The sequence below is a fragment of the Toxorhynchites rutilus genome, chromosome 3, assembly GCF_029784135.1.
Source record: "Toxorhynchites rutilus septentrionalis strain SRP chromosome 3, ASM2978413v1, whole genome shotgun sequence".
NCBI classification, from domain to species: Eukaryota; Metazoa; Arthropoda; class Insecta; order Diptera; family Culicidae; genus Toxorhynchites; species Toxorhynchites rutilus.
The window spans coordinates 206,378,371-206,401,847 of NC_073746.1; the positions used below are offsets into that span (position 1 = coordinate 206,378,371).

Sequence of the window (23,477 nt, forward strand, 5' to 3'; positions counted from 1 at the left end):
TTCCATTCCCGGGAAGGATGTTAAATATTGGATCCTTTACACTGATTGCAATTTTCTTTAAGTTCATTGTTTTGGCCATATCGTTTATAAGTTGTATGCATTCTATAAAATTTATCATACCTTTGTAATAGAATAGTTGCGCTCGAGCAAGAATTCTTTTCAGGTTTTTATTTTTGATGTAAATATTAATTTCAGTGTTATTTAGTTCAAATGTTACTTTAGGTATATCAAAAGCATCAATATTGTTAATAGAATCATAGGCTCTGAGGTGATCAGTCTTATTATCTATTTGTTCATTAACTTGAGCTAGTGGTTTATCTTTGGTTATAGATCTGGTTTGTACTGGCAAGATCGACATTGTTTTAAGATCTTCAAGATTGATTTCGACACGCGAAAGAGCGTCAGGCCCGACATTTTGTTTCCCTTTTACGTGTTCGATATCGAAATTAAATTCCTCTAAATCAAGTCTCATTCGTGTCAGCTTAGATGATGGATTTTTCATACTAAATAAATGTACTAATGGATTGTGGTCAGTCTTTACTGTAAATTTCCGTCCGTAAAGATATGGTCTGAAGTATGTAATTGCCCAATGTATCGCTGTAAGTTCTTGTTCTATTGTTGATTTGTTACTTTCGCCTTTTGTAAATTTACGGCTGGCATAGGCTATTGGTAATCTAATTCCATTATGTTCTTGCTCAAGTACAGCGCCACATGCAATTTTAGAAGCATCTGTACTTAGGATAAAAGGTTTTGAAAAATCTGGGAATTGTAGTATTTTAGGACTCAAAAGTTCCTGTTTCAATATCTCAAATGAATTTTGGCATTCTTCAGTCCAATTAAAAATTGCTTTCTTTTTCAACAAGGCATTTAGTGGAGCTGCTTTGTCTGAAAAATGTGCGATGAATCTTCTGTAATAATTACAAAATGCGACAAATCTTCTGACGTCGTCAGCATTTTGTGGTTGTGGGTATTTTTGAATGGCTGAAAATTTTGTTTTATCAGGTTGTATACCTTCAGCTGAAATATGGTGTCCTAAATATGTAACGTCTGCACAAAAGAATTTGCATTTAGCTGGGTTTAATTTGAGGTTATATTGTCTTAATTTTTGAAAAACTTTTTCTAGATTTTTTAAATGATGATTTATGGAACATCCGATGACTATGATATCGTCGATGTATAGGAATGCGCATTCTGGCGGTAGTCCACTGAGAGCTATCGTCATCATACGCTGGAAACTATTGGGTGAGATATTAAGTCCGAAAGGTAGTCTATTGAATTCATAATGGCCTGAATTTGTCGAAAAAGCTGTATATTGTTTTGATTTTTCCTCTAGCTCAACTTGGTGAAAACCTGCCATCAGATCAAGCGTAGAGAAATACTTAGCTCTACCCAATTGATCAAGTATATCATCAATTCGGGGTAGGGGAAATTTATCTGAAATTACTTTCTTATTCAATTGCCTAAAATCTACGACAAGACGCCATTTTTTGTCATTATTAGTAGATTTCTTGGGTACTAGCAATACTGGGGAATTATATGGTGAGTTAGATGGTTGAATAATTTGTTCGTCGAGCATTGTTTGTACATGTATGTCTATTTCTGTTCTGTGAACTTCTGGTATTCTATAATTTTTTATGTAAACTGGTGTCGAGTCATTCAAGTTAATTTTTTGTTTATAGAAATTGTTGCAAGTTAAAGTGTCATTTTGAAGGGCAAACAAATCGTTGTATTTCTTGCATAATTCGTTAAGTTTATCTTTCGCAAAAGTAGGGGAATTTGTCAAGTCTAATTCAGCTAAACATTTTTCGTTTCTGTTGTTTTGAGTAACTTGATTAAATTGTAGAATATCGTAATTAAATAAAGGTTGGACAAAATTTGTAAAGTTTTCTTTAATTTTTACTGTATTGTCTGTTGTGTTGATAATTCTTATGAGTGGATTTTGTGGATTTATTATGGAATTTGCGCAAAATACACCTGATTGTAATTCTGTAGATAGTAAAACATAATCTTGGTTTGGGACGTTTAATTCTATCATCCTATAAACTTCACATCGTGGGGGTATAATTATGTCTTCGTTTAATTTATCTTGAATTGGGATTTGTATATGTTGTGAGCTTATTGAGTTAGTTAGAGTCCATGTGTCATAGTCAATTATACATCTAAATTTTGCTAAATAGTCTCGTCCTAAAATTCCGTCTGTAGGTATGGGTAAGCATTCGGGGATAATTTGAAATTTGTGGTTTATGATAAAGTTGTCAGTTAATTGCAGTGGTATATCAATGGTACCAATAGTTTTTACTGGTTGCTGTTGTATACCTGTTATTAAACATGTTTGATTTTTGTCTATTATTGCATTATAGTTTAATTTTGTAGGCTTAATTACTGAAATCTCGGCTCCTGAATCTACTAGAAAGGTACATTCAGAATTCGCGACTTCTGTTTTCAAAACCACAAAATTTGAAAAAGTTGTGTTTATGTTGAAAGTTCCATTTGTTGTCGATGGTTTTGCAAATTGGTTACCATTAGTTGTTGTCGTGGCTGTTGTGGCTGTTGCATAATGTTTTGCTGGCCAGACATAGTTTGTTGGTCTTGAATAATATGCTGACCCCCAACTGGTATCTGTTGGGGGGCCAGTTGGTTTTCCGGGGTCATATAATAAACATTTGGATTAAAGTTTCGACCAGCAGGAGGTCTGAAATTTGTATTAAAATTTTGGTTTCTTGGCGATCTTGAATTAATTTGTTGATTGGTAAATGAATTTTGCCGCCAGTTGTTTTGTTGTGTTTGGTTATTTCTGTTTTGTTGGCGCAGATTTGGATTGTTAAATTGTGGATTTCGATATCCACGATTTTGATTTTGGTAATTTTGGTTGCCATATTTATTATTTTGATACGTATATCTATTTTGAGACTGATTTCCCGGTCCTCTGTTATTGTTTCGTTTATTGTAAGCGAATACTTTTGCTGAATCACTTAGTAATTTTTCAGATTCTATCTCTGAAGCCTTTTCTATTGCTTTGGTTAGAGAGTTGAATTCTCTGTATTTAAGTAGTTGTTTTATTTCGTTGTTTCTAGCGCCAGTTGATAATGCTTTTAATCCAGCATTCGTGGCAAGTTTTGTAGCCGTTTCTAGTGGAACGTTTTCGTTTAAATACGCACGTTCCAAATTGAGAGTTAGTTTTTCAATTTCCTCTGAGAATTTAACGAAAATGTCGCTCTGCTTAGTTGCATTTAGTTTCGCGATTAACGTGTTCGGCTCGACTGAAATTTGGCATTTTTCTTTCAGTTTTGTTATGATGGTGTCGATACTGTTTGGAGTTTCTGTTATTGCAGCTCGTGCTTTTCCTTCCATACGTGAAAGGATTGTTTGTATTGCTGCTGCATTATTATCGTTGTTGATCAGTGGCTTACACGCCTGCAACGACGATATTACGTTATTAAGTTTATCTGGTTTTCCATCGTAAGGTGGAACCAGGGACGTGATTACCTTTATTATTTCTACTACGCTAGCCATTTTAGATTCGTATAATAATTTTGTACGATTACAAAATATCACTGCGTTTACTAGCGATTTAAACTTAATTCTCCTCTCTGGGGAGTAGGTTAGTTTTTGGGTAATAATTACATAAATTTCGTCGTATAATGACCTTGCTAATTTCGTATAGTATGTGAGCTGTGTTAATGATAATTGCTCTTCAATTTTAGCTAATTTTACAATCACTTCGTTGTAGGTTATTTTTAGTAGGCTTTGTTTTGATAATAATGTAGTTTGTAGGAATTTCCTATTAGGATTTTTCTTTAAGTGCGATTGCAAATTTTTTAGCACTAATATTTTGTCCTCTAGTTCTAGTATTTGTGCTTCCATTAAAACATATCTCTTAAATTTATGTAGTTATAAACATTTGTCTTTCATTTCTTTTACCTTGTTGCTTGATGCGTTTAGAGTTGTCACATTGGTGTGTTGATATCCTTCCTTACCGGTTGTGACCTGCTTATCGGTGCGATCAAGCAGTGGGTTATTCGTGGTGTCTGCTGGGCCTCCCTCGGTGCGAGAGGCTTTTCGTATAAGCCATTGGCTTAGCCACTTCGATGACTTCACAGTATCTTCGTTTCTCACATAAAACGATGTTTTTTCACACTTGTAATGCTGCAACTGACCTCGCAGCTTTGAGGGCCTCGGCTCGCGTGCACTTTTTGTACTGTTCATATATTTTCAAACCAGCCGATACCAATAGTATGGCCAGTATTATCCATAGGAGAAATTCGCTATTTTCATGGAACAGCGTGTGCTGTTCCAAACTGTTTAAAATGGTTACCTGGGCGTCGCCAGTATTGTCTTGTTTCTTTTTTGAACTTATTAGCCCCATTGCTCACTTTTGATTTATCTCACTGTCTCACTGTATAGGTCGCTGCACCGTTTTGTACCACTTGCTAATAATTGTGACACCAAAATAGTTCACTTTTCCGTCGTCGACGAAGAGACTATTGTATTCAAAATGCACTTAACATATGAACGCGATGATTTGACCACCGACGTGTTCTGACATTGCTCGTTGTTGTAACATTACGCCTCTACTCGTAGTTAATATTAGTTGTCCATGTTCAATGGGCATTAACTTTTTTGCGTGTGCTCGAATGTTTGTTTTGCTTTGGTGGGTATGGGATGTTTCAGTACATTTACCATGTTGAATTTCTCGGTAATTTTTACTGCACACGAATTTTTGAACTTTTTTATCACTTCCACATATTGTTTTTCCTCTAGCGCTTTCAACAGGCTAGAAATGCTTTTTATATTTGTGTCTATAAGGATTGGTAAATTCACTTCACTCGCGGGTTTTAGTCTTCTTAATGTTTCATTTATTTTAGTAATCGTCATTATCGCACTTCACTTCATTTATTTATATTTTTTTTTCACTTTAGGCAGGCTTCGCATCTCGGACGGTCGCCATGTACTGTTCAAAAAGTTTACTGTTAGCTTGAGAATCTTGTAGAGGCTTTCTTTTGACTTATAAGGTATCCTACAGTGGACCAGAAAGGTAGCACCAAACGGTATCCACTAGTAGGGCCTCAGACTCGCGAGTTAAGCTTGTAGAAGGTCTCAAAAGCAATCGTCTCTCGTTTATTGATGTCGGATATTTATATGGATTTACACAGTTTATTCAGCTTAATTCTATCCTACTCTTATTCTATAATAATCATGTAAGTGAATGAGACAGCGGGAGAATCACACTTTGGTTTTGTAAAAATGCATTGTCAAATATTCAGTTGGCAATGGCCCTCAACTGATGCAATTTGAAACCCTTCGTTTCATTGCCACTCGGTCGGGACCACGCGGCAGGAAGTAAGGGGAAAGAGATAATTTAACATAGGTCGAGGACTGCACTTGTTGCTGACGCATATGGACGTAATTTAATTTGCTTATGCAATATTTGTTTATATTTTACAGGGCGGATGGCATTTTGGATAATTTATTGATGTGTTGTATTACAGGGGTTTTTAGCCCATGACAAAAGCTCTCAAACCGCTCAACAATTTGCCCTTTGACACCCAACTCCTATCCTCCTTAATTTCACTGCAATATCATTATAAACAACTCCTGCTAAAAATTCAATCAAATCCTCAAAAATTACAGTTTTTACTCCACTGTACTTATAATAGCCAATTTAATTTCATCTTCACGTTGAAATATTACATTTTTCCTTGGAATAATTCATATCAAATATATAAAAAAATATATTTTTTCAAACTGTTTATAGTCGAGTCCGACCTGTATATATTTTTCACTCTCCCATTTGTTTTTTAAAACTTTTGGCAAATAAACCTGACACGGACCAAAAACATCGTGCCTAAAAATAATTACTCAATCCGTTGATTCGTTCTGTAGCCGTGACATACGGGCATCATTATTAACTTAGATTTACATCCCAGAAGAGATTAGATCTTATTCACAATATTATTTCGCCAATAAACCCGGTCCATGGCTGCAGTTCTCCAACGCTGGGTAACACAAATTCTTTCTAAATCCTGCTCCATCTATTCCAACCACCGCACTTACAGGGCTCCTCTTTTTATAGGTATTTTTTTACTAAATTTTAAGGAAAAAATAGAAGAAAAAATATCAAAATGATAAATTATTCTGCTTAAACCATTCTACCAGCAGACATAATTTCAATTGATCATATTTAAATGAAAATTGAGATTTTGGGTAGCTTCCATCACATGTACCAAGTTTCTATAAAATCGAAGAGAGTCACATCAAAATTTGCTGTTGTCGGATAATTTGCGCTTTATGTGGCTATAATAAATTGATGTAGTTACCCAAAGTGGATTTTAGCATTGCAGTCAACACATCGAACCGAGCCATGTCAAATCAAGCGTAATCATAATGTTTTCGGCACCTTATGTAGGGAATAATCAAGTTGGGTCATCATCGCCGGCTCACAAGGAAAATTATTCTTCTGCTGGGATGCAATGTCTGATTTCGTTCCAGTCGCAAAACTGTCTCCACCAAGGATGACTTCTACGCAATACAACTTTTTTTAATGAAACATAATTTAATTTTACATAATATAAAAAATAGCGATGTAATCGATTCTGTTCCAGCCTGTGTATTGTGCATTCTGAATATAGTCTCATGTCTGAAACCATAGACAATAATCAGGACTTTCATATGAAATTTTCATTTTTGCATTACATGCTCTGCAATATGGCTTGAAGTTGTCCTTATGTCTATTAACTCTTAAGGTTTGATTCAGTGGGAATCCGGAATCCCAGTTCATTTTATATCAGCGGTCGTAGTAAGCGTATATCAAATATTTTGACTGCAAATTATTTGGAAAACCTGTATCTTTCGACGGTGAATATTCACGTTGATCCGTTTCGTTTTGAAAAAGTTGTGCAGAATCAATGACGAGAGAAGTAATTTGATTTCGGACACCCACATTCAAAATCCGGCATGGTCAGGTACTCAAATCACGAAATCGCGAAAGGTGGCTAAATCGACAGTGTATGATGTACGAAAATATTTCCGTGAACGTGTAAGTGCCCGCCCAATCCAATAATCTTGAGCAATTGTGAAGCGGAATTGCGGAATTACGGAATTGGTGCCAAAGTAACAAAATAAAATTGCCGCTGGAGTTGACCAACAGAAAGTCCAAACTTTGATGGAGGGTATCCGAAGAAAAGTACAAAAATTCATCAAAACTGTAAAGGAATAATTTGTACAATGTTTTTTTTTCTGTTATACAACAATTATCTATACACTGGATTCTTTTTTGACGCTATTTTTTCCATGATTTTATTTTACGCGATTCTTTGGAAATGGCCCGATCTTTTTACGCGATTCTCTCGAAATTACGCGAATTGGTACTACCTACCGTCGCTTCGTTGGGAAAAGAAAGAGAAGAAAAGAAATTCTGGGAGAGCGTATGCAAGTGTGGATGTGACGAACGCGCGCCTGTGATAGGGCAATCTTTTGCTCGAAATCACGCTTTTTTTTGCGCGCGTGAAAAAGAATTCAGTATATGATATATACGATATATGATATAAAAACATTTTTTGTACTTTTAGTCAATCCCGGGATACTACTGGTTTTATGATTTCGAATTCTAAATCAATCAAGCTTTACTCAACAGTATAAAGAAAAACATCATGAGAAAGGTTCATTTCATCTTCTAGTTGAACTTTTTCATTATTTACTTACCTCACCCAAACAGCAACACTAAAAAGTGATATAAACTATGTTTCTGAGTTCTTGATTATACTTCGACATAACGTACAATTCGATAAAACGTACAGTTTTGAAAGTGAAATGTACGTTATATCGAAGTTCCCCTGTATTATTCGTTATTTGAATATTAAGGAGAATTCATTTTTTGATTCATCCTCCTAAAATCAGAAAATATCTTTCTCATACAAAAAAATATATATATTCGAAATCTTTCAGGAGGTGATAGAGGATCATATTTGATGTTAGATATCCTTCTACGCATATGTTGGAATTTCGACAATAATAGAGTTTTCAAACTCCTTTTTAGTTTCGGGCTCTGTTTGCCTTAACCTGGCTCTAATTCAAAAAGTACGCTACGAAGGATGATTCTGTTGTTTCCATTTGAAAAATGAAATAATTTAGTGCAGGATATAGCTGTGAAACATCTGAATTAGTGGATTCAAATAACATTTCGGAAGGGAAAAACTTTAAAGTTATTGATTTTCAATTCATGGATAGGGCTTGAGCACAATAAACCATTACTGTTGAATTGAAATTATACCTGCCGAACCTATCACAACAGGTCTATTTGGAAGAAGTAAACAATTTAAAAATTATTGTTCTCCTTGGCTTGGTAGTTTCTGTCAACCAAGTTAAAGCTCTCTATTCACTATACAATTCGTTCTTGGACACCGAACTGCTATCTCTTTTAGTTTAGCTGCAATTTTGTTTTGAGGATATTAAACAATCACGAATTCTATGCTAGTGGGTCTACGTTGAAGACACGAAAATGATGAGCCTTAAATAAGATTTCAGCAAAATAAGAAAAATAGGAGTTGTCAAAGAATGAATTGTGTAGCGGCTAGAGAGCGGCTAGAGATTTCACGAAACCGTAACCATCAAGTTTGTAATGCCTTCGTGGGAGAAATTTAATAAAAACGTCTAAAACACTAACTTTTAAACTTTTTACTTCTAAAATGTTAATACAGGACGGACTCGATTATATATGATTCGATTATATACAATTTTGGACTTGATTATATACAGTTGGAATTTTTTGTTTTCATTTCAATTATGACTCGATTCAAAAAAAAAAAGTGATATTTCAACGCATAGGTGAAATTCAATTATACTTATACATGTTTATGATTGAATTCTCAATTGTTTATAACCAGTGACGTCGAGTGAAGCCTTCGCACCCGGGGCGGAAGTGTCTGGTTACACCCCCTTCTTCTTTGCTATCTGTATATGATGTATACCGAATGGTTGTTAATGGAAGGGTGTTTCTGCACCACCTTCAAGGGAATGAATCGAAATTGCAATTCTTCTTTTATATTCAAAAAACAATATTTGTATAAAAAAATTGAATTTTTTTTTGACAAATAATTCGATTTTTTTTTTATATACAGTGAAAATAAATCGAAGACTGTATATAATCGAGTTTGCCTTGTACCACTATTTTAAATTGAAATGTCAAATGTATTCGCATCCTTCAAATGGAAGCAACAGCAACGTCACTCTATAACGTATATTTTACCACATTTCCAAAGTGTAAACAAAAAAAATTTTTTTTGACAGGACAATAAATTATTTGTATTATGATGCTAAAACATGTTTTGTACCTTCAAGCATTCCCAAAATACAGCTGGTTTTGTGATTCCGGATTATAAATGAATCAAGCTTCAATCAACAGTACGAAGGGAACCATCATGATAACGGCTGGCTTCGTCTTCTAATTAAATTTATTCATTAACTTTACTAAAACACAACACAGTTTTCATGAATTTAAACCGTTTAGAGATTAGCGAATTGTAATGTATAGCATATCAAACATTGTGTGCATTGTTGTGCACCCGTGGCCGAGTGGTTAGCATCTTACATTATCATGCCGGGTGTTCGGGTTCGATTCCCGTTCTGGCCGGGGGATTTTTCTCAGAGAAATTTCCTTCGACTTGCACTGTGGTCACGCGTATTCTAGAGCTTGCCCCTCGGAATACATTCAAGGCGTGTTATTTAGCTTAAGAAATCTCAAAAGTATTAATAAATGACGCTAGTTAATGCATACGTTGAGACGGCAAAAGTTCCAGAGGAAACGTTAACGCCATTTAAATAGAAGAAGAAGCATATCAAACATATCTTAGAAAATTTCCCATTCGATTGGTATGCAAATCATGAGAATTCGTTCGCAGTGAAAATAGTTATTAACGTTAACTTTATTTCAAAAAACGTGACCTGTTTTCTGATTTGGTACCCTTCCTGAAAGACGTAATTCTACGTCAAAATGGAGTTGCGAAATCGATTGACGCGTAATTTCATCAATACATCATGAAATGACTGAGCAATAAGCGTTCGGAATTGGACAATTTTCACGATGTACTCGATTTTCGATTTTCAATTTGTACTTCAATATGTTCCCGAAAGACGTAATCCTACGTCAAAAGGTTTCATATTCATATTGTCATATCGATATTTTCATTTTTATTCATCAATGTCGACAGGATTTGGATTAAATGTATTTGATAGAAATTCAATCTACTTATTCCTCCTAATTAGACCACTAACTAATGTGTAGATGTGTGATGAGTAAGGTGTTAAACTCCGTTATTCTCATCTCATATTTCCTAAATGATCTCTTAAGTTTTCGTGATTGATACACATACAAAATGTTAACAGGCCAGGCGGGCCTGTGATGCGGTATCTAATGGAATTTTCGAAAAGTCCATTTTGGGCAGGGTTTCTCAAAATGGTTGACATTGACCCCCGGGGGTCGATATCGGTTTCGCGGGGGTCGACATGAACCAAAACTTATTTTGGGGGTCGACGAGGTCTAGAAATCGACCCCTGTTAATTCACGCAAGTTCTTATTTGAAAATTTGAAAATACTGTATAAGTTGTGTTACGTGTTCCACTTTGTTATAAGAATGACTAATATTTTAGTAAAAAGTTTATATTCTTCTACTTTTCAAAAACTCAATAAGTTGATGAGCGTACACAAGTTCTTATAATATGGAAAGAAGTGAGAAGTAAAACAAATCGTGAACAAGTTCATGTAAGATAAGGTGTTGAGGCGTACAAGTTCTTCAGGCACGCTTTGATTTGATCTGTATTTGCCACATACACGCGATTTAGCCCTTTGCACTCGGTTAGGTTCTGGACGTTGGCTACCAGCTACTCGACGCTTCTTTGCAGTTGAAACGTCCTTTTACAGACCCTCGTATTATTCAGTATAATTTTGGAACCAAAAAACGTATTATGATGATATTGGACTTATGTAAATTAGATAACATCGAGGAAGTATATTCGCAAAAAAAAACAAATTTTATTTTTTTATAATTTTGTATAGTTTGATAAATCTAAAAACACCCTCCAATGTGCATCGCAGCCTGATTAATGCACGTTTAGCAATAATACGTTGTTTGGCGCCAATTACAAGGTGTGATTTTTAGTAATTTTACTATATTTTGATTTGACTTCTTATGCCATTTTAAAAGGAAACTTCAAAGAAACATGCATGTTTCAAAAAATGGGGCTGAAATAACTCAATTCCCCGTAATCAGTGAAAAACTTTAATGTCCCATGAGAGGGGACAGCCAAGTACAAAGCGTTAATACAAAGGAAGTCATGATCAAATGCATGTCCAAACATGCTCCAGATATTTTACTGTATAACAACCTCTAGTTTCCATGTTCATTTGCGTTATGGAATTCATGGTACCTTTAATGATAATACGCTCATCTAATAATTAAATTCAAGAGATTACAACGTGATTACAAAACTAAATTAAGTAAACTAGAATACAGAGATTGAAAATAATTTACAAAATACTTAGTTGCCGACGCGTCCTTGCGTAACCATACATTTCTGCTGTTTATAAAAAAGTTGCAAACTTTGTTTCCGTTTTTACTCTGATTGGTAACTAATGCAAATGTTCTATACAATACTGACTATATCCTATAACTATAAGTGACTATAAGTTTATCTATGAGTATGCAAGTGAGCATACCCAAGAAACCACCCAGTCCAAACAATGGTGGTACGTGCAGAAACGTTAAAACTCTCAAGATGGGCTTCACCGATTATTACGTACAGCAGCATCACTGCGGGAGAAATCCTCTCCCTCTCAAAGTACGACTGTTGTCTGCTTGAAGTGGAAATGTGAAAGATAAGCTAGACAGCAGCTGGAAAAGCCCCACACCAAAACAATCTTTTTGATCAGGAGATTCTCGAATCTACCGAAGTCATCTACTTCGATGACAACAGCAATACAGTTGAAGGTGAAATCGGATGTTTTGTTTTCTCGTCGCCCTCGCGTTTCAGCTCGCGTGTACTCATTCATGTAACAGTCACCCTCAGGGCTCGGCAAAGTCACGACGAAGTCTTTATTCGGATGAAAAAATTCATTCGAATTGGAAATGAATTTTGGCACAAAGCTATTCCGTGGAAGAACCTAAATCTGTTGGTGCACTAGCTATGGTTGGTCGTCATCGTGGTTGTATAGCTCACTTAAAGCGACAACTACCTGTGGTACTTGTCATTCACTGCGTGATTCACAGACAGCATTTAGTGGCAAAAAATCTGAGTCCTAGATTACATCAGTCTTTAAAATATGTTATATTTGCTGTCAACAAGATTCGAAGCAATCCGTCGAATTCTCGGTTATCTACTCAGCTATGTGAGGAAAACGACGAAGTCTATATTCGGTTACTTCTGCACACTGAAGTTCGATGGTTATCAAGAGTGTCTTGCTTAGAATGATTTTCAGCTATGTTTGAATCTGTATTGGAGTTTTTTCAAGAAAGAGATCCGAATTCGAAAGAAAGTCTGAACAATTGCGAAACAGATATTTATTACAGGACTGATATCTTTGGTATGTTGAACAATGTTAATTTGCAGTTGCAAGGCGACGATCTCAATTTGATTAAAACTAAATCAATAACATCGGTATTTGTGAACAAACTCATTCTTTATAAACAAAATTTAAGCCGAAAAGAATATTCACAGTTTCCGCATTTGTCAAAACTGACACCAAAGTTTCAAGACGATGTTCTATTATCACTCACTTGGATGCATTATATGAGGATTTTGCTGAGAGGTTTGAGGAACTCCTAAATTTACAAATTTCTCAATGGATAATAAATCCGTACAGTATCTCAGCCATGGAAGAAGTCAATGTGATAACGCAAGAGGAATTGATTACCATCAGCACAGATGAGGAGCTGAAGCCGAAGTTCAACCAAGGCTATCAGAAGTTCTGGTTGCAACGTAACATTGTAACACAGTATTCTGCATTGTGAAACGTTGCTGTACAATACCTTATCGCTTTTCCATCCTCATTCCTTATCTAAAAAGGGCTTTAGTGAGTAACAAACATTTTGACAACACAAAGAAACCGATTGAAAATCAACGAACGCGGAGATTGAAGGCTTCAACTCACCAATATTGAACCGGATTTAAAGAGATTTGTAAAATGTCATCAGGTTCATCCATCACGATGAATTTTTGTATGTAATTTGAATGACTACATATTAGTGACACTTGATATTTACTGAATTTTATGTCTATTCATTTTGTTGAATTTTGATCAAAAAATGCTGACAAGTTTAATTACCAAACAAACGCAAAGTTTTTCAATTGGTAAGTATTTTGTATTTATAAGAATAGAACAAGAGACAGAATTTTTAAAGAAATTTGACTATAGGGGTCGATGGTATCGCTTCGTTCTGGAAAAGGGGTCTCCCACCCAAAATAATTTGAGAAACCCTGATTTAGGGTATATTCTTGAATACCTAAACTTGATTTTTTTTTATTTTTCTACTGCCTTAAGGGGGTTCTAGTGTAGAGACACGAATTTCGGACGTTTTTTTTTGAGTTCCGTAAAAATAAAATAAAGAATATTTCTACTATCCATTATATAATATCATCATTTGTTCATCTATCTTTTAACACTTTGACGTCCGCACGTTTCGTAAAAAACTATTCGCTTGGCGCCGGTAGCGGTAATTCGAATTACTTGGCTTGTCGCCCCCCAATAAAACAAAAATTGAACGAAGAAAAAAAATTCATGACTAGAATAGTCAAGAGCTGATGAAGTGAGAGGGTTTAAAAAAATGTTGTGTCATGGCGTACACGATTCCAGCCCTTCTGGTTAGGGGCTGTCCACATACCACGTGGACAACTTTAGGGGGGTTACGAAAATGTCCATGGTTGTCCACGGTGGGGGAGGAAGGGTTTTAGATAATATCCACGTGGGCACGATAAATACTATTTCAATGATGCGCTGTATATTCAAGAATTATCGAGCTTTCCGTCCGCTCTTAGTATTATTAGTAAAAAGGCTGCCTTAGTGCGCAAAACATCAATAGTTTTTCATATTACTGAATTTCTTTCCTGGAATGTATATTCTAAAAGACATCCACATGAACCGGGGGCGATCGATTTATTTCCATTGCTAGGAAAAAATCATGCATTCCACTAGGATGAAGACATAATCGAGGAATGTTACAATTTTATAATACACTCGACAATGAAAATTGACGTTCAGAGTATGCAGGTGAAAATTTTAAGTTATTTTGGAAATGCTGTAACTTCGTGAAAAGCTACCTATGAAGATCATTTCAAAGCTTCAAGTTTCGAAATATACTACAGACATATTTTTCATTTTCATCTTGGTTTGTGCAAAAGTAGTGAATAAAAATATAGGATCGAAACAAGGGTTTCAAGGGGTTTCCGGACTTTTAGCTAGCTAAGTCAACAAAAAAGGCAATTAAAGTTATCAACCAGCTTCCATCGGATTCCAAAAACTTTTCTGAAGTACCTTTCAATACAAAGTTATTTTTGCTTAAATGAAAAATTTCTCCGTCGTCTTCGATGATTAATAATTCAATAGATGATTAACGCACCGCTTATCGAAAGACAGTTTGGAAAACTTCAATAAATTATGTGTAAAGTTAATTTGTTGATTTGACGAAAAACGAACGAAATTTTATTAAATTTTTTTGCGTCGATTTTAAAAAAGTGTCAAGAATAGTAGTGTTTTAGAAAATCGTTTGTCATTTTTCAAATATTGTAGCAAGTTCCAATGTTAGCAGAACATTTTGAGTTTTGTATATCCTCAAAACTTCTGTGAACGTTTCATAATGATACGTTTAGCCATTCTTTTTAACCAATCGATGAACCTTTAATTTTTTGTCGAGTGTAATACACGACATTATTTTGTTTAGGTACGGGTTTCGATTCAGCTTCCGCTGCTTTACTTCTATTTATTGAGGTTTTGCGAAAGTAGAAGGCGAACAACACATTCTCTGATTCATGGGTCTCTGGAGATGTGTTCCTGGCAGCGCTACTCTTCTTTTAATGGAGTAATTTTTGCAATACGCTTCTATTAGCTTGTCTGGGGGGGGGGGGCTATGTCACCACTGATGACAGTCGTATCGAGACACTGAGCAAGAATAATCCTCGGTACATGACAAATGATATAACAGATTCACTATAGATATTTAAAACAACCTTTCATGAGCACCTAGTGAAACATGGCTGCGTAAAACGCTGCAATGGATTTGACAAAAAACATTTGAATGAACACATATATTAAAAAAAAATGGAAAATATGGAATAGATCATAAAAAAATCAATTATTTTCTCCTAAAAATGAAGGAATGTCCACGTGGACATCTGGGGGTAGGGTATCAGGAATGTCCACACTTGACCACGGAGGGGGGGGGGGAGTGTCTAAAAACGCGCTTTCTCTGTCCACGTGGTATGTGGACAGCTCCTCATCTGATACAAAAAAATCGAATTCGAATTCTGAATCATCAAAGATGCTGCTATCGCATGAACCTCGGACAAGTCAAATACATCGTTTTTTGATAAAATGGCGGTCGTTTAGAAAACAGAAAGCGGTTTAAAACGTTTTTCTTACGTTTTCAGATTTTCTAAAAATAGTAAAATTTAAAAAATATCATGATGCAGATTGTATCCATAGAAATTCGACATAAATCGGTTCAGTAGAACTTGAGATATTGTGAATGCCTGTTTGAAGAACTATTTTCGAGAAAAAAAAACGCGTTTTAAGTTGTTATGGTCGCACTAGGTTAGATACCGCATCGCTAAATTGGCTCTAACTCGGTAAATAACAGGATTTTCGATGGGTCCTTTCTAGGACTATCCTAAGACTCTTAGGCAATCAAAATTTATTATGTAAGAATATTCAAGAAAAAACTAGAGATTAGGTTTACCATTGGGGCTTCGAGCCTGTTGGCAAATAAATGATTCAATCACGCGAAAACGAGAAAATTTCAACTAATCTGTCATCATAGCTAAGATGTGACCGTTCGTACAGAAGTCATTTGTCATCAAATGTGGAAGATTTTGGATCAGATCAGAGAAAATTTAACGTTAAAATGGCGAATTCTTCAATGAAGTGCTCACATGTGGAGGCGGAAATAAATTAAATTTACCATCTCAAGTACGGTTGATTGTTTTCCGTGGTTTAAGGGTTTAAGGTGTAAATGAAGTATCCCTATAACAATCACAGAAATACCCCCACGCTATCTTAATTAATTCTCACTGCGCCAACCAGCCTGCCTGCCTCTGTCTATTTGCTTCCCATCGTAACAGAATGCCTAGGTTAACCCACGAATGATGCTGAGTTTCCCCCGACCGCAGGCAGCAAAAAGTGAGAGATTTTTCGAAGAAATGGGGCGCAAAGAGAAAGTCATTAAGAGAAGCCATCTTCTTTTTCTCATTAACTGAACTACCCGGTTAATTTAAAATAATGAAATTCAAGCTGAGGGCTGTTGGACACCACATGCCGCCCTCGAGAAAAACCCCAAAACATACCCGCTGAGGGGTGGGTTTTATGTTGCTTTCTGGGTAACGAAAGAATAATTTTCTCCGCTCCACTCGAATGTCATCCCGCCATTAGTTTTCCAACCCTTGGTTTGTTCTGTTCGCTGCTGGCTGCAGAGAAAACTGATGCACGTGAGCAGCAAAAAGCAAACGGTACACAATATTTAGCGACATCATCCCCTTCACCTGAGTGAGAGATAGAGAGAGAACCGGTTGGCGCCAAGCGGCACGAGGGAAAATAGACAACGTCACAAATTGGAAAGGTTTGTCAGTGTTATGGCTGTGTTTAGAACCATTTTCTTTTCTACCTTTGGGCATAGATTTTCTCGCTTTGCACCGGTGCGCGCGGTCTCCATCGTAATCGCGTAGGCATGTTCAAAGCAGCTGAAGCCTGCCACAAAGAACATCAAGAGAGGAACCAAGCAAGAAGCGGATCAGTGAGCAGCAGCGGCGGCGGGCGCAACATAATCACTCTCTATACGCACGTCAATGTTGGCAGCAGCAGCAGCAGCATAGCTTCAGTCTGAGTCTGTATGATGATGTGCTAAAGTCAGCAAATGTTTGAATGTGTGTAATGTTATGACGCGATCATTGAAGTGTTCGTTCGAACGCGCGCGGTGTCGGTTCAGGGATGTATGTGTGTTGCTTGCTTATGCTCCGAATGAATGGTTCATATGTGCGCGTGGCTTATGTTTATGTTAGAAATTTGTGCACCATATTTACGGCAATGATTCTTTTGGTGTGGCGAAAAAAGTGAGAATATATCGTTGAAACACTGGGGTGTTTCACTGCCGCACTGAGAGCATCATTATAGTGCTACAGGCCTCGCCGCAGCCGCTGTTCCGATGCTCTAGCTTGTAGTGTTAGGGCTAGGAGTGTGAGTGTGCGTTTCATTTCTACCGAAGCGGAGGACGGGTAGGAAGAATAAGTATTGCCAACTTTTAAATTTATAATTTGCGATCTGTGAGATCGGTACCTCAGTTGTATGCTCTCCTATCTGGCCAGTGACATATGCTTCTATTATCATTTGTTTGTTATGTCATTGGGTGTCGAGTGTGTTATCCTAGAAACAAGAGACAAATTGGCAAAGTTTTTAAAACAAACTCTATTATGGTGTCCTGTCAATCCAATGAAGTATGTTTATATATTCATTAAACAGCTCTTAGTTTGCTAGTGTTTGTAAAACGATATCGACTACATGTTTTCCATTCTCTTTCTCTTTCATTTTTCCGCAGATATAGTGCTTAGCATTGCTTCTCAAAATGGCAACCCGTGAAAAGAAGCCCCGATCAGTGAATTCGGACTCCCCCACCCCGTCCCTCGGTGGCGGTAGCGATTCGACACCTTCGACACCTACCAGCAAAGGTAAAGGCAGTCGCACATCCTTGAGCAGACAAAAGTCGAAGCAACTTCAGAACACAAACGAAGATTCTGTTCAATCAACTGATGATATCTCTGATGCAGCAGCAGCAACTACCGAAACAATCGGCGGAAGTGGCGGCAGTAAGACAAACAGAACCACAAGAGGAGCCACAAAAGATGATCCTTCGGAGCCATCTGCGCACTGCAAGGAGAAGGATGACAGCAGCAAGGATGCTAAAGATTCGCGAAAAACAGTGACCAAAAAGAAGAAAACTGTTAACAGCAGCGGCAGCGGTGCTAGGACCAAAACTACTGTTAGTGCACTTAAGAAAACAACATTAATGAAGCGAAAAACTAGGCCAATCATTGGCAAACCAGTGCTTGGCAAAAAGGTGATTGCACGTAAACAAATGAACGCCAAAGGCAAAAAAGTGGTGACCGTGACCGTGAAAGAAGATGATAGTAAAAATACTAGCCTGCGCAATGGCAAACCTCGCGCTACGGACAGTCCCCTTCCCAAGCGTAAATTACCTACCCCAAAAGATAAATCCCCACGCGAGTTGACGTCGGATGTCGTTACAGTGAAAATGGAACGACGAAGATCCGATTCGGTATCTAAGTGTTCGGATGTGACGGAAGCGAGCACAGTGGATACCTCCTTCTGCAAGGAAGATGATGACAAAAAGGACGATACAACGTTACTGGAAATTAAACGTGAACTCATGCAAGAAAATGAGTTGAAAACCAAACTGCTGGATAAAATGGCAGAAACATTCAACGAACAGCGGAAAACTCCTACGGTTCTAAACTCCAAGGATGAAAAAACAGTTCGTCGCAGTGCTCGCCAACGCAAAAGTACCACCAGGGATAGGGACGAGTTTGTTACGCCGAAGCTTAAAGCTCCGGTGGAAATAAAGTCGGAACCCGTAGACACGGATGAAGCCGAATCGGTTCCGCCTCTGACCATCGATACGGAATCCCCGGCCAAGGAGGCCCCGAGCAGTGAGTTGGAGAAGGACTCTTCTCTCAGCCCGGATCTTGTTAGTGAAGGTGTTTCGGAAATAAGTGTTAAAGAATTTTATAGTGAGCCGGCTTTCCTTGAAAATAATCTGGGAATCGAAAAGGATCCCAAGTTGGGTGAAATTGTGCAAGGACAAGAAAAAATCAAGTTGGATAAGTGTAGTGGCAGTTCGCCGGTTGCAAACGGTGGTGGCTCTTCTGTGAAATCGGGGGAAATCGGGCCGGTTGTAGTGAAGGAAGAAAAAATCGAGGACGAAGAAATGAAAGAGCATAATTTGGTGCAAGAAGTGAAGTTGGAAAGTGAACATATCGAGGTGGAAAAATTGCGGGAAATTATCGGTATAGTCGAGCCAACTAAAACCATCCCCCCTATAGTAGTAATCCCCAAAGAAGAAAATTCCGGTAATGAATCGCCTGTTTCTGATCGATCGAACGATAAGGATATGCTGTCGAGCATATACAACAAAGTGGAAAGCATGCTGAAGAAAAATGATTCCCGCTCGGATTCAGATGGAGAGAGAACTTCGAAGCAGACTGTTTCAAGGGGTAAAACCACTGTCAAGGAAGCGAAGCCAAAGGCTCGAAATGTGAAGGAAAAAAGTAAGGAAGACGAAAAGGCAAAAGAGGAAAAGCTGCGCCAAGAAAAGCTCCGTGTCGAGGAGAAAGTGCGAGAAGAAAAGCTCCGTGCTGAGCTACTCAAACTGGAGGAGCAGAAAAAGCTGATGGAGGAGAAAAGTCTTCAAGATGTAAAGAACAAACGAAAAGACGATATCAAAGAGATCATGTTGACAGCGGCCCCCGAACTGATTGGTAAGCAAGACAATTTTAAACAAGCGGAAGAGGTTGTGTCGGTTGTGGAGAAAGTGCTTCCGACAACCACTTTAACAACTCTTAGCCTCACGTCAGCCGATTCACATTTGGTACTCTCTGTCACTTCTTCGGATGCAATCGATGTCGTCGAAAGCCCGAAAATGGAGACGGCGAAATTAGACCCGATAGTGACCAACACTATAACGTTGGAAAATCTCCCCGCCATCACTCTTCTGAAAAAGGATCCAAAACAGATGAAGGACGACACTAAAGTTGAAAATGTTGTGATGAAGGCTGAATTGAAGATTTTGCCCATTAATGATGATAAGCAGAAGGAAAAAGACCGAGAGTTGCCGGTTCATTCGATGGGTGAGAATAATGCTACCATTATAACACTAACGAGCGTTACAGCCCAAGGTAATCAATCTCCTCTCAGCGTTATCAAAATTAGTTCCGAAGAAGACTGTGCGAATACTGCTATTTTCAAAGAAATGTCAGCAGAAACGCAAGAAATAGAAATCCCTGAAGCGGTTGAAAATCGTGACGAGATCATGGAAGATTTACAATTGGATATAAGAAAGAATGTTGATACTGAGTCGCTCGACGTGACCGATGTGCTTCCAGTGGTAGACCCCTCCACCAAATCGACGACCGACGACGCAGCATCCTTAATGGTTCTCGAAGAATCTGAAGATGTTGCCAAGCAGAAAGAGTTTCATTTGAAGAATTTGGGCTTACTCACCCTACAGGCAGCGAGTGCGGAAAAGCAACGCCGTAAAGAGCTTATTCTGCAAAACTGTACCGGAGGAGGAGGATCGGGAAGTGGATATAGCTCGTCCTCCAGCAGTGGCAAAGGCAGTAAATCAAGCCGAAACTCCGAGTCCACCGGTACCCTGAAAACTGTGATAAAACTTAATCGAGGTGAAAAGCGCAAACCACGACTGCCACTGAAAATGACCCTACAGAAGGGAAAAGGCAAAGGCACCGAAAAGGATGCCAACGGTAGCGGCGGAAATGGAGAAACAGCATTCTACATAATTCAGAATGAGGTGAGAAGAAGCTGTACGAAGCAATCCGTGCTTTTCATGCTTTTCTGTTTCAACGCCCCCACCCTCTGTATATACTGATGCCGATACCAGAGAGAGAGCTATTCACTACTGGGTATTGTGTGTTCGGTAATAAAGTGGGAGGTCTGGCTCACCTGTTGCTCCTCACTTTCTCACTGAGTTTTTCTTCGTTTCTAGACCGAACATCAGAATCAATCGATGACAGACGCAACAGGAGTACCACCTGGGAGGAAAGCACACAGTCGCTCCCATACTACCGGTAAGTTTTTCAATCAATGGAATTCTGCTGTCTTATCCCGTATTATGTACGATCAAACTCTAATGATAATCTGTTTCCATTCACATGGTGGTAAAACATCGCATCGCATGGAATCTCATGTTTTGTTATAAACTGGATTGAGCATTTATCTGCTGTCGGTTGCATTTGTTGTAAACGAGTGACATTTAATTTTGAAACAACACACTTTCTTGAGAAAGGTTTAAAAACACTAAAGTGGTTAAGCTGAGGAAATTGGCGCCTAGAAATTATTTGTTAAATAAATTGCGACAAGCAAACTATCGCTTGCGAAACTTTTAATGATCCACCCTCAACATTGTAAACATATTTTTTTCAAAGAGTTTTTCGCATTAATGATAATGATCTGGATCATGCAGATAGAATCAAATCGGTTGTCAAAACGAATCCAACAGAAATGTCAAAAGAAATCCAATAATCCGGAAGGAAAGGTGTCAGAAAAATCTAGCTGATATTTTGGCAGAAAGTTTCAGTATTATTGAGATAATTTAAACTAATTGTAATTCAATTTTACTTCCCACAGAAATTTATTATTTACTAGCTGACCCGGCAAACTTCGTCCGGCCCAAAATTTAGCTCCATTTGCTTGATTCCTTGTCGAGTTCTGCAGGAGTTTGTATTTCGTTTGTATGGCAGTCCTCTTTTCCTTAGAAAAGGGGTAGGTGTGTCGAACCACCATAGAAATATTTATTGCTCCATGGAACCTCCTCATGCAAAATTTGGTTCAACTTGCTTGATTAGTGCTCAAGTTATGCTACCCCTCCATAGAAACATTTTCTGCCCTCTGAAACCTTCACATACCAAATTTGGTTCCGTTTGCATGATTGATTCCCAAATTATGCTCCTCCCCACCTCTGCGCTACGTGTTGGTGATGGACGTTGTCCTCTTGCCCGACAATCGGCCTAATGGTTGGACAGCGTTTTGAAGTATCACCAGGTTCTCTTTTCGGTTAAGCTGGAACAACGTATTTTTATTAAAATGGTCCTGTAAAAGTAAATGAAAGCTTTGCAACACTATTAGTATATAATAATTCAACCATTGCAATCCACCGACACGGGAATCTTCGTTCGGAATAAGTTTATCGTTTCCACGAAGACCTACCCAGTGCATTTGTAAGAGCGCATCCACGGGGAAACAATGGAATCTCACGAGAGTATTTTTACAGTAGAACCTCGATTATCCGCGAGCGGTTGATCCGCGGTGCGGATTATCCACGAAAATGAGTTCCCTAGTAATTCTATAAACCTTCCCGAAATTTGTCAGTGAGTGGTAAAGTCTTGCTATTTTGTTTTGGTCATGACTTTCACATTATCTGATCACTGATGTACACGATTGACAGATTACAGATTGATAGTTCAATATTTTCTGTATTGTTGAAGCATAGTTTTCATGCTAAAATATCTTTTTTTTCGTGTTTGTACGTCATTTTTAGCCCTGTATTGCGTTATCCGCGATTTCCGTTATACGCGATGACCTTGCCCGACTATTTCGCGGATAATCGGGGTTCTACTGTACTCGTATTCGGACAGACTTTCACTGCACAACGCATTTGCAATCAATCTGACCACTTTCTTGAGTAAAATTCTGCTTCGAACACAAACGTAAAGAAACTAAGTCCGAATCACGAAAAAGTTTGTTTCTTTTATCGGAGAAATATTTGATAGATAGTGTGAGAGAAAAAAGTTCCAAAATAATATTTTTGTTTCAAGCGAAAAGAACTACTAATACTTCATTGACTCCGCATGACCCAGGTCACCCGTTGAGGAGGCAATGCAATTACAAGTTAAAGCGCGTCCACATTATGCCGATCGGCCTTTACTGGGCGGCATATTCGGTTCGTCATGTAATGGTGACGTCCCATCGGTTGCATATAACATTATTATCAGACACCATTTTTGCTCAGGATTTTTTCACCGCTTGTTGAAAACGCGTTACTCTATTGCACAGGTTAAGTATTTGATATGAAAAGATTTATTTTCATTCATAACTTTTGTTTTAACATGTGTGTTCATTCTAGCTGACCACCCGTTATCATTATCGCTTCACACGAAGCACAATGCCGTGAGTGCGAATGTACTTCATTTTGTTTTGTCCTCTTTCTTTGATCAAAACCGACTTATTTCGGGTTGGGTTCGGCATGATTCGAGTCGGTTTTCGGCTCGTCGGCAAGCCCGACTGGTACGTCCACACTTATTCGGCTTCATCGGACGGCTAAGGTAGTGATCCCCGATTTTTGAAATTAATCGTTCATCCACTAATCGAATACTTTTCAGCAGTTTGTTATTCGATACGATTAATTGCTCCAAATAATCGATTAATCGATTAATCGTCATACTGAGAGAAGTAATTAGTTAGACTAATATATCTC

General features: G+C 37.7%; 1 protein-coding gene across 3 annotated transcripts in view; it reads left to right on the forward strand.

The window, feature by feature from the left end:
• The window catches only part of LOC129775075 (uncharacterized), a 179,844-nt gene that overhangs the window by 133,077 nt on the left and 23,290 nt on the right, over positions 1–23,477 (forward strand). For 2 of the 3 annotated variants that reach the window (XM_055779319.1, XM_055779317.1), the window contains exons 2-3: positions 17,790–20,795; positions 20,991–21,072. In XM_055779319.1, coding sequence (XP_055635294.1) covers positions 17,817–20,795; positions 20,991–21,072 — 3,061 coding nt within the window. In that variant the 5' untranslated portion in view covers positions 17,790–17,816. Of the gene's footprint in view, positions 1–17,523; positions 17,689–17,789; positions 20,796–20,990; positions 21,073–23,477 lie in introns of those variants that run through there. The other variant, XM_055779318.1, reaches the window with a different exon arrangement.